General features: G+C 39.3%; 1 protein-coding gene across 1 annotated transcript in view; it reads left to right on the top strand.

Annotated features, from left to right (window-relative positions):
• The window catches only part of ADGRL1 (adhesion G protein-coupled receptor L1), a 65,471-nt gene that overhangs the window by 14,229 nt on the left and 35,553 nt on the right, over positions 1–15,689 (top strand). The window contains exon 3 of the mRNA XM_029284697.1: positions 5,804–5,913. Coding sequence (XP_029140530.1) covers positions 5,804–5,913 — 110 coding nt within the window. The remainder of the gene's footprint in view (positions 1–5,803; positions 5,914–15,689) is intronic.

Here is a 15,689-nt window from a genome sequence, read left to right as displayed (position 1 = left end):
TCTCTCTCTCTCTCTCTCTCTCTCTCACACACACACACACACATATTTACATAGCAGGCCATAATTGGGCGATAATTTTTCCCAGGAAATTCCTTACCAATTCTTGCTCATACCTTTTGCAATTTTGAGAGGGGAATAAGTTAGCAATTCTTGACTTGTGAGCAGCGGGCAGTAATCTCACATTGGGAGTTTCAGAACATGAAGGGATTTTGGATCCAAAGAGTCTTCAGTTTGCCCTGGATACCGCCCAGGTTCTGAATTCACCCAATTAGTGGACCCAATTAATGAACAGAGATATTCAGAATGTTTATTTTTTTTTCCCATTTGCCAGTGACATGATACTGCAGTTATTCAATATACTGCAATTTTTCCTTTCTTTTATATCATCATCATCGTCTTTACAGTCTTTATTTTAGAACCCATATTTTTCTGTTGTCTTCCAACTTCCAAGCTTTTTCTTCAAAATAGTCACTCATAAGCCAAAAAAATGTGATAAAAGATCAGCCAATTTAATATTTGAAATTTCCAAAAGTGGATTAGTTGCATCCAAGACTACTTAAAGGAGTTTCATTTCAGGATGCCTTTTTCTGATCTTTGAAAAATCATTGAGGACAGGTGTAGAGCCAGAGGGCTGGAAGAGAACAAATGTTGTTGCTAGCTATCGTAATTCATGCCTTCATCACCTGCAGTGAACTCTACATGGGTCAGCATTTAAGACCATCTAGAAGCTATAATTGGTTCAAACTGCAGCCACTTGCTTGTTAGTGGCACACATCATCAGGAATATTTTACAAGGCCCTGCATTAATTTCAAAAAGGCTTCTGGGTGCAGTTCAAGTTATTGGTTCAGACTTATAAATTCCTATATGATTTAGCACTTAGATAACACCAAGACTACATTCTCCACCCTGAATTGAACTGACCAACTCATTTGTTCAGGAAAAACTGTTGTTAGTGCCCCACTTCCATAGGGGGGGCTTCTATTTTTTGGAACAGCATCCTAATTAAGATCTGGCTGTCCCCCCCTTGGTGTGCTCTTGGAAAATGCTGAAAATTAAACTCTTTCAAAGAGCTTTTATAGCCCGAGTAGGTGTCATTTGGTTTATTTTATTTTATTATTTATAACTTGTTTTTATTGGTTGGAATATTGTTGTTTGTTTATGGATAACCTATTTGTATTATATGGGCATTTTTGTTGCATTATTATTATTAAGCACCAAGAGTCTTCAAATATTACAGTAGGTTACAAGTTGAATGAATGAGAGGGAAAAAAGAGGATCCAAATAATTACAGACTGGTCGGGGGAGGGGGGGGCAAAAATCTAGAACAGTTTTTTAAGCAGATTTTTTTAATATGGGCCATATTATACTGCCATGAGCTAGCTAGATACAGACTGATTGAGCAATCATACCCAATGACCATACATCAGGTGTTCAAGCTAGAAGAATGTGTGGAGCAGCGTATTTTGAAGCTCTGTCTTAGGCTCTATACCAGTGGTGGCGAACCTATGGCACGCGTGCCAGAGGCGGCACTCAGAGCCCTCTCTGTGGGCACGCACGCCATGCCCCGGAGATGGCAACCGTCTTCTTCAACTAGCCGCCCGCTAACTCGCCGAGGTCCTACGTGGCCGGATGAATCCCAGCATCCATGCGCTTGCTGGCCTCTGTGTGCGGAGGCTGATGGTGTCAAGCAGCAGCCACCCCGGCCCCTGCCTCGCCTTGCCCTGCAACAATGGCAAACCTGCCCCGCCCCGTCTTGCCTCGCCTCACTCCACAGGATGAGCCTCCCGCCCACCATCCCACCCACCAGAGACCCCCTGGATCTCCCCCAACCCTGCCTGGCCCCCACTGGCATCTCTCCCCAGGAGCAACATTGAGCTGGCCACGCCCACCCTGGCCACACCCACCCATCTGCCATGATCACCATAGCCACGCCCATCCAGTGGGCCACACCCACCCAGCGGGCCATGCCCACCCGGCACCCGGCGATATATAAGTGGATTTTGGGTTGCAGTTTGGGCACTCGGTCTCTAAAAGGTTCGCCATCACTGCTCTATACTCTTAACTTATTTATAAGTAACTTGGAGGAGAAATTAGTAAATATAAATATAAATTTTATATTTGGACAACCCAAAGACAGACAAACAACAAACACTTCAAAAGATGGTATCAAATCAGAAGGCTTTTCACAAGTTGGAGGAGAAAGCAACAAGATGCATTTCAGCAGGGACAAATGCAAAGTGTTTCATTGGAGTAAGAAAAATGAAAGGCATGAGTATAGGATGAAAGAAGCCATACTGAGCAACAGTACATGCAAAAAAAAAACCCTGAGTGTCTTGGTGGATCCCAGGATCAACACGAACCAAAAGTGTGATACCACAGCCAAAAAACCCAAATGTTATTATATGCTAAAATCAACAGAAGTAAAATGCTAAGATCAAGGAAAGTAATCATTCATCTCTATTCTACATAGTTCAGACAACATCTAGAATATTGTGTCCTGTTCTGGGTGCTGCAATTTAGGAAGGGCATTGACAAACTAAAATGTGTTTAAAGAAGAGCATCCAAAATGATGAGGATCCTGGAAGGGAAATCTTAGGAGGAACATTAGGCAATATGTAAATATTGATTGGCCATAAGGAAGGACTTCCAAGTGGGAAGAGTTGTTCAACAGGGGATGGGCGGTCTTGGGACCCTCCTCTGTTGGAATTGTTTAAAGAGAGGCTGGATGGCCATCTGTTGGAGATGCTGTGGCAATGCATTCCTGCACTGGACAGGACCTTGGACTACTAGGGGATCTCCATGATACATCCCAACCCTTACACTGTATGATTCGAGAAATGTAAGTGCACTTCCAATCCTGCCTGATAAAACAATTAAAATTTTAAACAATTAAAAATATCTAACTAAAAACAGACAGCCAATTTGGTGTGGGATCAAGATACCAGGCTACAAACCAGAAGACTATGACATTTATTTCCACCTTAGGCACCAAGCCAGCTGGGTGATCTTGAGCCAGTCACTCTCTCTCAGCCCTAGGAAGGAGGAAATGGCAAACCATTTCTGGAATCTTGCCAAGAAAACTGCAGGAACTTCTCCAGGGAGTCACTAAGAGTCAACACTGACTTCAAGGAACCAAAAACAACAATAACAACTAAAAATAGAATTGTTTGCTCTATTCCTGCACTTTAACTCCTGTGACATGCATTTCCATCCAGTGTGAACTTTGCTCTTGGCTTCCTTTGTCTTTTCCCACTATTATTCTTTAATAACTCCAGTACAGTTCTTTCTCATACTCCGATTGGTTTATGGACAGTAGATCTGGCCTCCATTTTACAATTGTGACATAGTAGGATTCACTTCCCAGATAGTGTCCCAACCTTCTCAGTACCACTTCCCTTTTGCTATTAATAGCATACTAATGTTGTTTTCCCCATTAGACAATCTTGAAATGGCTTACTATATGAAGAAGTGGGATAATTCAAAGTGTAGCATCAATAATTGCAAAACTCAAAGACAGTGTTAGCAAACAATACATCAGAAACTATTTTCAGGGTACTTCTATTCTGATGCCTATAGACCTTGTCTGAAAGTTTTCCTAACCAAGCTAATTTGGTTTGCTCTTTAAAACTGTGGTTTTTGTTAGCATTCTAATACTGAAAGAAGCCACGTGAGCAGTTCATAAACATTACTGTATATACAGTCAAAAAATTCCTCTGAATAGCCAGTTTTTAGTTGGATGTATAGATATTTTTTCTATGTACAAAATTCCCTCTGCTTTCTTGGAGAGAGAAAGAGCTGCTCAACCCTTGCACAGTTTTTGGTGAGAAACTGATGTGGGCCTCATTATAGATTCAAGAAAGTTGTCGATTGCTTAATTTTGCCTCTGCTATCACCACCAATTTTGTTAATTCCTCAATTCTTCTTTCCCCGCAAGGTTTTTTCTTAATCTTGACCTATGTCCTAGGCTTGCAGCCAGATGTACTGTAATCTTTCTCTGAACCGCACTCCTCTTACCTCACGTTTCGGCCCTTTGAATGAAGCATTCAGAGACGAGGGACATAGTTTGTGGATTTTCCAAATAGAATGATATAACCACCTGACTAGATAGTGACTGATGGGGCTGTGCAGGCCTGGAAGCACCGCTGCCCTAACCTTGTCCAACTTATTTTACAGGTAAACTGAGTTTCAGTGAAAGCAGGTGGTGCCTGTTTGGTCCCAGAAGGCCAAAGCTGATACCGGCTCCAGTTGCTTTGGCAGCCGACAGCCCCTGGGAGTCCCCCCTCCAACCTCTCTTGCCTGTTGCATCAGCCTTTTGAGGAGAGCAGGTGGCAGGAGCTAACGAAGTGGGAAATAAGGAGACTGCGATTCTTAGTTCTCCTTCTGGACCTCCATTCCGCTAAGATCCGAATTATTTAGCAATAGGCTGTGAGGAGACTGCTTCCTTGAAATGTCAGATAGTATCTGGAAGGATAGGTTAGGGAATGTGGTTTTTTTTTCAATCATATACAGATTTTTAAATTTGGCTGGTTACATTTGGGGATCAGATAATAATGTTCATTATTGCCTGATCCCCAAATGCACCGTATCAGATTTGATCATCCAGACTCCCCCCCCCCCACTTTCCCCCATTTTGTGCTTGTTTTTAAGATGTAGTAAGTTCAATGTGTTCTTATAGTACTTTTCTTACAGTTCATTTTTTTATAGTACGTTTCTTATATTGGGCCAGATGGACCTATTATCCAACAGCAAGGGAGGAACTAACTTAATTGTATTTTGCCCCTATAAGACAATATCCATGTCTAAATGGTAGTGCTATACAGGAGCTACGCATCTTCTTCAGGACTTGTACAAATACATGTTTGATCTTGATAGAAAAGAAATATAGCTCAAGCATTTAGGCCCGTGGTGGCGAACCTATGGCACGTGTGTCACAGGTGGCACGCAGAGCCATCTCTGTGGGCACGCGCACTGTTGCCCCAGTCCTGAGCCTTCAGCTGGGTTTTATAAAACCTTTTCACCTTAGGCCTCCACCGCCATGTGCAAAAAAAAAAAAAGGTTCAATCAATCAATTTCAACTTCTCACGAAAAAAAAAGATCTCGCAAAGTTGGAATTGATTGATTGAACTTTTTAGTCCCACCCAGTCTGCCGTTACCACCGCAGCCATGCCCACCCAATGGGTCACGCCCACCCAATTGGCCACACCCATCCAATGAGCCACACCCATCCAATGGGCCACACCCACCCGGCACCCGACGATACATAAGTGGGTTTTGGGTTGCAGTTTGGGCACTCGGTCTCTAAAAGGTTCACCATCACTGATCTAGGTGCGTGTATAGATTTCTGGACAAGCATTAAATACTAAACTTCAATATTTGAATTTTATTTGAATTTGTTTGAGATGTTCTGTGTTGAGATCTGCCTCTCAGACTGTACCCAGCCAGTACAGTAGTTGGCCTGTATAATCCTACTTTCAGTGAAGAGTATTTTCTGATTTCTGACAAGTTTTCAGCGGGCCAGTTCTGTTGTGGGATGAGTGGAGGACTCCCTATGTGTACGTTAGGGTAGACATATCAATTAGTTATCCTAGTATTAGATTTACCTGCTCCCAGCTTACAGCTTCATGTTTGAGATTACCACCTGCATCCGAGGCTTCGAATAATGGGTGCAAGTGTTTGGTTTTTTTTAAGCTCTGGAAAGCAAGTGCAATTAAAAGTGTCAGTCAGTTCCATCTAGTGGTTTCTCTTAGAACTGCATTATGTCTCTGCCTTAATAATGTTTCCTCATTTTCCCTTCTCTTTCAGGTGCAATAATCGGACACAGTGTGTTGTGGTAGCTGGCTCAGATGCTTTTCCAGACCCTTGCCCTGGCACCTACAAGTACTTGGAGGTCCAATACGACTGTGTCCCCTACAGTGAGTTCATTTCCCATTGTATTATGATGCATCGTCTTGTTTCTGTTCTTGATCCAAATGAGATCCCCGCCTGACCCAGGGAGGAGAGATTCCACAGGCTGGCACACCCATCTACTGGCACAAAGCAGGGGATCTACTTAGGAAAAATACTACTTAGCACTGAAACAAGAAACAAGTCTTGACTATGGTGCCTCTTGTGCCAGGGGATTTCAACGGCTAAAATAATAATTTCACCTAATTCCCAAGTTTTAAGAATGGAATTGAATCTAATGCATTAGTTCTGGAAAGCTGGGCAAGAGGAATCCTAATTGTTCCATTGTCAACTCACCTTGTGTTGGATGATCACTGTTTCCATTTCTCCACCTTTTCTTGTCATCCAGTAGTTTGTATCCTTGGGTGCCAAGCACATGACTGGGCGCAAAGGTCTCAGTTTTAAATTTGGGGGATAATATTTTTGAGCAAAAAGTTAATTTTTTAAATCAGATTTTGGATGAAGGTTGAATACCAGATCCTTTTTATATTATTACCTGATCCCTCCATCACCTTTGAGCATTTAGAGCTAAATATTGCCTAACATTGGTCTTCTCCAGGATCATATTTCAGTCCGCCTCTCCTGAAGCTGAATTTAAGAAAAATAAAAATTCATCACAGAACAGACCTTCAGGGAAAAATGTTCCTCCCATATAAGGCCACCCATGACTCCATTTGGAAGGTGCAGGGGTTTGAAATACATGCTCCTAACATGCACTGTATGTTTCTGATTGTTGTAGATTTGTTTTTGTACATACATATGGATCTATAGCATTTAGCTAACCTTTATGTGAGTGTCCATTTAAAGGATATACCCACACTCTATCTTGTCTATATCTATATAGACATATGGATATACACACATACATATTCATGCTTCATATGATCTGCATATATACATATATCTATATATATGCATTGCATCCATGCATATATGGTCTGTATGCCCATATGGATGGTGCAGTGAGGTATATGGCTATCTCCATGTCGGTGTGCATGCATATGACTCTGTGTGTACACACATGCATGTCTCAATGTTTCGGTGTATGCTTGGGGGTGGTTTTGTGTGCTTCGTATTAGAGCTAAATCATCTGGGTGGTGGGAGGTGGGAACCTATTTTAAATGTAGCCATGGCAGCAGGATGAAGGGTACTGCCTCTTCCCAGAGGACAGGCAAGTGGAAAATGACTCTGCCACATGGCTGTCCTCAGTCACCGAGGTTAGAGTGTTTGCATACATACATGCATATGCTTTGAATGCTGCTAAGCTCAGCTGGGTGTATGGCCATTTGGGTATATGTACATTTTGGTTTTGAGTGTATGTTTGAGAGCCCACATGGTGTGAGTGATATATCAGTGGCCTTATAAGTATGTCTATGCATATTTATTGAATGTGGCCATGTATGCGCTTGTACCATCATCCAGACTAAGATACTTAAAATAAAACTTGACAACTGTTCTCTTTCTTGGAAAAAGAGGAAATCAAGGTAGGCATCCCTTAAAAAAATTAAGATAATGCAATTATTTTTCTCAAAAAGAACATGTGATTATTTTTTTTTTAAAAAAATGCAAATATGCTAACAAACAGAGCTTAACGAGAGTTTGATTTTCTGGCTTGTGAGATAATTGTGAAATCTGGAAATAGGACAGTTTTCTATTACAAGCTGCCCCTGTCTCCTGGAACCCATCTTTTTTTCATTCCTATTGATGGATCAAACTGAGTAGTTGCAGGCGGGGGAGGGGTGGTGGTGGTATAACTGCCACTCCCTGAACTAGTTTTTCAACACTAGGACTTGCTGAGGAATCTGAATTAAAACTGGATCCTGTAATGTTGGGCGGTGGATCAAGGAAGAAACTTTTTATTTCAGAGCCTGACTTAAATCTATCTCTCTTTGTATCATGGATCCTGACCAAGCCTAGTAAGTCTCATCTGGCAAGCCTAATAAGAGACACCGAACTGCCAGCTTGGGATGTCCTTCCTCCCTGGGTCAGAAACTGATACACCCTCTCCTTTCCTGTTCTGTTATTTGGGGTGTGTGGAGAGGTTGGCTCTTCCTTGCTTCATACCTTATCCACTCTCCACTGGGTCCTGGGTCCATATGGGAGGGATAATCATTCAGGGTGTATCCCCCTCCCTCCATGCTAATACCCCTTTGGTTTCTCCTCACAGATGAAATGGAGTGATGCAGGGCAGACGTGGCCTCTTAACTTCTTAACATTCATTCCTGCCCCTTTTCCTTCCAGCTACCTGACGGTGCCGAAACAAATCAATCAACGCTCATCTCAGGGTGTAACCAGTCCTGACCCCTCAAAGTTAACAGCACTGAGACTATACCAAACCAGCAAAGGGCACTAAATTATTGGTTTATAAAAAGGGGAGAGAAGATGCAGATGGTATTGTGGTAGGAAAGCAGGATGGGTGGATGTGCCAATGAGCATAGCTGTAGAAATAATTATCTCCTCAGCACAGGTGACCTCGGGGCCTGGAAATGACCCACTGCATCCATTTGCATACATCGCAGTTTATATATTATTCATATAAGTAATATTTACATATGAGTACATTTACAAACTCTTTTGTTTAGTTTTACACAATTTTTTCTGTTCAATCATATCCAGTTCTTGGAGACCCCCTGGATAAATCTTGGCAGTTTTTTTTGGCAAAGAATTTCAGAAGTGGTTTGCCATTGCCTCCTTTCTAGGGGCTGAGAGAAAATGACTGCGCCCAGGTTACCGAGCTGGCTTTGTGCCTAAAGTGGGGCTAGAACTCACGGATTCCTGAGGCCTTAACCACTACACCAAGCTGGCCCTCAGTTTTACACATAGTCATATGCATATTGCATGCATGTATATTTCCATAATTTAAAATGTTTGTATGCATACATTTTGAGTATGTGTACATACACATATGCACACAAACACCCTTCCATTTTTCAATCTCATGCAAAATACACATATTTTTATATATGTAGTATAGTGTACATAAAGAAGTATGTACTGTATAGATGCGGACAAGGACAGCGAGGGAGATTTCTTGGAACAGTTCATGTTTATTTATGAATTCCATACCGATTTATATGTATTACGAAAATGCACTGGCTAATTCACTCATATGTATTTTCCCATGAAGACTTTTCATGGTATTGTTTAGGCATTTATCCACCAAGTTTTTGAAACTGTGGATAAGCACATTAACACGAACTCTTCTATGATCCCCTTTTCCCTCCTTTTTTCTCACATTCTGGTCTTGGTGTGGAGAGATGTTGACTTAGGCTAAACCAAAGGTTTCTATAAAAATCATTTAATGAATGAGTCCATCTCAAGCTAGAAGATGCACACACAGATCTAGAGTGGACATCAACAATTCCCAAGACACAGTTTGTGAAGCCAAGGATATAGTATGGCTAAGCAAAGCCATCGTCTCTTCTATCAAGAACTCCTTGTGGTCACATTGGGTTTTCTGTAGAACCAGAATTCAATTCCTGATCTTGTTACGCCTTGTCCGGTCTCAGTATTTCTGCTATTCTCTGCTGGTTGCTCTATCCTGTTTCTTTAAACAGGGGAAAGCTTGATCCAATGCTGTTTCTGCTGGGCTCAGGACTGGGGCAGGTGATATGGGAGGGGAAAGCAAGAAACTGGAGTTGTGGCAGGGAGAGATGGGTCACAGAGCGAGAGCAGAGATGAGAGGGGCCTCTGTTGTCAGACCCTTTTGCTTCTTTCTTTGCAGCTCCTTCCACTCTAACCATACACCAATCTTCCTTCCTCAGGGGCCAGTCTGTCATGTGGAAAAATAAAACCATTTAATGTGTCCTATTTTTTGGTTTTGATTTTTAAGTGGATTTTTTATTATGGTGTCAATATATATATTTTAATATATATATATATTTTAAACACAACCTCCCTCTCCCCTACCTTCTTTTGGCTTCCTCCCAACTATCCTTTCTCTTCTTTCACTCCACCTTTTTCTGCCGCTTGCTTCCTTTGCTTTTTCATAGACCAGGGGTACTTAGTCCCTCTCTGCTTGATGAATCTTTCAAATGTTGGGATGTGGATATTTAAGCAACTAGTGGTGCCACCATTCACCCAGGAAAGTAGCTGTTTGTACAATATCTGGATTCTGTCCTATAAAGGATTGAAGTTGTTGAGGAGTTGCCAAACGAGATTTGTTAAAAGTAGGAAAAGAGCAGGAAGTTGCAGGGAATGCAGCACTTAATAAAACTGGGGGGTTAGGCCAGAAATAATATTCAAGGATCCACGTTTTTAGAGCCTGATCTTAGTAGTCCCTGTTGGTAATATAGATATTTATATTCGCATTGGGCAGATTTAGATTAGATGAAAAACCTCATATTGTCGACACTTTTGCAGAAGACTCAAGACTTTTTAGGTGAATGTATGATATAGTTTTCAACAGGTTATTTATTCATAATCTGTGAGAGCTTACTTCCTCTGAATTTGGCCATTTGTATAAATAATCTAATTTATTAGTTGGGCTTAGGCCAGGAGATATGCCCAAGCCCTTGTTCAACCACAAATTTCTTGAATGGTTGATAATCGACAACTGTCTTGTTGTGGGGATAGGTGGAGGAGAGGCCTCCTAAAGTAATGTCAGCTCTTGGACAAAATGTGTGATTTTGTGGGCACTTGAAAAAAAATTGACTTTATTATGGAGTGGAGAAGCCATTATTTTCCCTAAAGGACATACTAGGGCAGCCTACATCGAAGAGCTGGACCCAAGGTGAAGCAGGAGTGCCCTTCACTAGGGAAATGTACTGCTCACAAGCTCTGTGAAGCCACAGCATATCACAGTATTGCCAGAGAAATTACCAGTTTTCTTACAATTTCACCTACACTGTATTTGAGCAAGAAATAAATTGGTTCATCTCTACAATGCTGCCAGCATGATAGGATTGGAGAGATCCAGAGCTGCTTTCAGAGCAGTACAGAATTCTTACGAGGAGCAGTGGGAATCAAGATTTGTGAGGAGGAGAAGGAATTGGGAGGTGTAATTCCAGAGACTATTAAAAACAAATTTTGAGCCTGAATTCAGACAACCTTATTGCTTAATTTTGCACAGTATGTTCCTTCTTTCTTAACACATACATATGTCTCCAATTTTGGTTGTAGTTTAAAAAAAGGAAGAGATACTGCTTATCTAAGATGTACCTGGCTACATATTTCAATCTATTTTTAAACAGACATTGGAAATTTTAAAGCGCATACACAAATCAACAAAACTTGTTTACTGAAGGCAAAAATAGGATAGGTAAACACATCAAGAAATGAAATTCCTGTTAGACTGCCTTTAGCTGTCTGCCAAAATAAATAAAATCATATCTCTTTCATTTGAAGTCAGTTCCATAACCCAGAAGTGGCTACCTTCAGGATTGTGAGTTCTATTTAATTTTTCTTTTCTAGAATCACAGGAGTAAAACCAATAAAGATACATACATGGAATTAAAAATGAAGGCATCTCTAGGCACAAAGTTGGGGATCTGAATTCAATATCTGAATGAACTAAATGCTGAGTTATTTCACATGAAATTCCATTTTTGCAAGCTCCAAGGTTGTTGTTGTTTTTATTATTGTTGTTGTTTTTATTATTGTTGTTGTTGTTGTTATTATTATTATTATTATTATTATTATTATTATTATTATTATTATAGTAACAGATTTAGGCAGAAGAAAATCTTACAGTTGTAGCTATTTTTAAACAATTGGAAGACACTGCAAATTTACTACAAATCACTCTAAGGTCTACTAGTAAATACCAATTTAGCTTCTGTTATTCCTTGTCCTAAGTAATGTAATAATTATGGCTACCCCAAAAAATGTCTGTAAAATGTTTAATAAGGATCTTGAAAGAACCTTCTCTGTTATTTGGAGACATAAGTTCTGAAAGGTTTTGTTTTGTTTTTTTTTGCTTTAGAGTCATGAAGTCTGACTCAATATATATATATCTGAAGGGCAGAAAATGAAAATATGTAGTCATTCTAGCTGTGCTATGAGTAAATGGTTTAGATTGAACTCAGAGGAAAAAAAGTTAATTATTATCAGTATTATTATTAGAAAAATTATTTTGGCTCAATATGTTAGCAAAGATCAGGAAATAATACATACTGTTCCATTAGATTTAGGAGCATGTTCAATTTTTAGCATCACTTTCAGGAAAAGAATGAGAAAAAGAGATCAAGGCAGGTAATAAAGAATTGAAAGGAAGTATGCTCAAATTGCCTATTAGTGTTCTAAAACAGGTGAAGATGAAATGGACTTTTAAGTGGCTTCAGCTACTTCGATAATTCCATAGAATGTCAAATAATAGTTGCTGTGGCCAATGAGAGTAGGATTAAAAGCAATAGATTTATGGTGGTACAATAGAAGTCCTGGAATGTTCTTGTAGTAACAAGAGCAGCTAACAAAGGAACTAATTGCTGAAATAAACAATAGCTTAGGTACAAAGTGACTAGATATATGAGGAAAGTTTTAGGACTTGCTGCAGACTCCATGATTCTTTAAGGAGCTCTGCCTTGATTTATTTTAATAGAACAAGTCTTCATCATTCTATTTTTTTTCTTCATTGATTCTCTGCTCACACCTATGTGTTGGCAAAATTGGAGGCCTTTGCTGTCTCTGTAGCTGCAATCTACTTGTCCTTATTTATGAGCACTTGCCGATGCAGTCTTCCTTTATCCTGATCTTCTTCACTCAGACCATTTCTTCTAGACTTCTGATGTTCCAATTGTATTTCTGACTAGGGAGCTGGTGGTGCGTGGTTCTTGGAAAACTCTGAGAAGTGGTTCTCATAGATCAACCTTGGGCCCAATTAGCCTGAAATGTCCTTTGCCAATAGAGCTGACAAATAGTGAAAGTTTTGCGACTGATTATGCAGTTGTCATCTTACCTGAGACTCCATTACACTTTGCCCTTGAGAGGACAGAAAATATAAACTTTATATTAGCATCCTACGTTCTTTTGTAAGAACTTAGGAATTTCTTCTACGCGAACTCCTTTTAATACCCCAATGCTATGTGTGGTTTTTGACATATAAAATGTATAAGTGGTTATATAATTTTTTTAAAGGCAATAAAGTATGGTGTTAATTTAGTTAATGGCTAACCTATGGAGCAGAAATACCTTCCCTTCCTCCCCCCACACACACTTTTCATTGGTTTGACAGTCTATAACTGGAATCTCCTTCTTGAAAGTTGATTCCAGCGACAAAATTAAATGTCTAGGCATATTTTTTCTTACAGAAATCTGCAGTGTTAGCCAGGTGCCAGTCAACTGTTGTTTGACTTCCTAAAAGGGTTGTCTTTTAATTTTGGAGACCCTCTGTTCCATAGGCTTAGTACAAACCATCTAATTTTAAACTTGTCTGAGTGACAGTTTCTCGGTGCTTCAAGATCCTGCTGGCTTCAGCTGTTCTACCATCAATCCCTATATTCTTGTTTACACACATATATTCCCACAATTTAAATTCATTCCTTTATATACAAGAAACTTGTATTTATAAGGCTCATAAATAATTAATAATAGATAATAATTATCTAATAAGCATTCTAATAAATTATGGGATGAAATTCTAATCTTCTGAATTACAAAACTTGTTGGCAAACCACTTATATTATGTTGAGCCCCAGTAGTGCAATGGTTAGAATGCAGTATTACAGATTAACTCTGCCGACTGGCAGGCATTTGATCCTAACTGGCTCAAGGTTGACTCAGCCTCGCATCCTTCCGAGGTCAGTAAAATGAGGACCCAGATTGTTGGGGGCAATAGGCTGACTCTGTAAACTGCTTAGAGAGTGCTGCAAAGCACTATGAAGAGGTGTATAAGTCTTTCTTACTTTCTTCTCTCCAAATTCTATGCAAGTGATCAGTAAATAATGTACTGCACATGCTGATTCTGACATTAGCATTGGTGTATTTTTTAGCAATTCAGAGAGTTGCTAATACCCAGTAGATGCAATGGATTACAACTCCTATCTTCTGTAAAGTACCATCAGTGGTCATATGAGCTAGGGTTATTAATTCTTACAGAGGACATCAGACAGGTAAAGACTGATCTAGAGTCTCATTAACTTAAAAACAAAAATATCCTATCTGTTAATGTTTAATTTTAATATATGCTAAAGGCACTGAAAAGTTAAGATCAACCCTTCCAAATTAATCCCTGCAAAAGATAAACTGGAGAATTATAGAGACAGAATTTGAAGATACTATGAACTTATAATTTATCTTCTTCTATTGCCAAGTCATCTGGGACCATACAGTGTTCCCCAAAGTTTTGAATTGTGAAATGTAAAGTCTCCTTCAATTTCTGATGACTTTATGGGCATATCCATATAGTTTCCTTGGTAACCCATGAAAGTAGTTTGCCATTACCCTCTTCTGGGATTTTTTATTTTTTAACCTCTCACTCTAGTCTGTGCCTTGAGCATGTCCTAATGGACTCCCAGGATAGTCCTAGCATGAATTTGCTTAGCAAAATTTCCATTGTGTTCCTGTGTATATGTGTATTTATACCATTTGCATATGCCAATGATATAAATACATATACCATTGCATTTATGTTAATTTTGTTAATTTTATGAAAGTGCTCTTTATGCATCTTTCTACAGTTGAAGACGAAGTTCACCTCCGGGTAACCTTACTACTCTGATATTTCTTTTTACTCAAATTTTATTTTATATTGATAATAGACTATAAAAAGCAGAAAGATATAATTTAGCACTGTCTCCATATTGTGGGCAGACAGATATTTCCATAAAGGTCACAGTCAAAAAAAGAGCAAAAGAACCTTAGAGAAACCCTATTTTGAATGTGGAGGTTCTAATTAGACATCATGACTAGTAGATAATTGGGACAAATTTGCTATGAATTTGTGTTGTCCAGTCTTGCCTTTACCACACTATAGAGCTACCCTTTACATTCTGAACTGCAGCTTAAATTAGACACACATTGCCATTGGGCTCAGAACACGAGTTGGTGTGATTGCTACTGTATGCCATAATTTATATAGAGTTCAGAAAGGTTTCAGCTTCATTCAAACTACAGCTCTCCTTATAACACTATATCCTTGTTTTTGTTTCCTGCTTCTTATTATAAAAATTCCATCAGAGAGTAAAGACATGCTACTTCTGACATTTCCTTCTTGCATATCTGCTTAATTTTGTCCTGTGTAACACTGCAGTAGATTATTCAGAAATCACCACTCCAATATATGTTGCTTTAGATCTTGTTTTGGGAGAATAAATGTATCTAAAGAAATGAGGCCTGACAGGCCTTAACTTATATATATTGTTAGGTTAAACTAATTAATAGAGAACCATATACTCACTATGATATTAACAATATAATATAAATGCAATGTTATAATTATGACAATAAAACATGCCTGGAAAATTATGTTATAAACTGATCAACTCCAGAAAATTTATCTTGAAAATTTCTTGAAAATCTGAATTGTTGATATGTGTTGTTTTTTTACCAGTTGAATTGTTTTTTTTTATTTGTTCTTTTCTTCAACAAGGGGAAAGAAAATACATACATATATGTATATGCATATGCATACAGTATGTATATATTTCATTCAGTTGTGTCTGATTCTTGAAGACTGCCTGGACAAATACCTGCAGCTTTCTTGGGAAGATTTTTCAGAAGTAGTTTGCCATTGCCTCCTTCCTAGGGCTGAGAGAGAGTGATTGGCGCAAGGTTACCTAGCTGGCTTTGATGGTAGAACTCCCAGATT

The sequence above is a fragment of the Protobothrops mucrosquamatus genome, unplaced genomic scaffold (assembly GCF_001527695.2).
Source record: "Protobothrops mucrosquamatus isolate PMUCROS unplaced genomic scaffold, P.Mucros_1.0 scaffold852, whole genome shotgun sequence".
In the NCBI taxonomy this organism is placed as follows: Eukaryota; Metazoa; Chordata; class Lepidosauria; order Squamata; family Viperidae; genus Protobothrops; species Protobothrops mucrosquamatus.
This window is presented reverse-complemented; position numbering and strand designations above follow the sequence as displayed.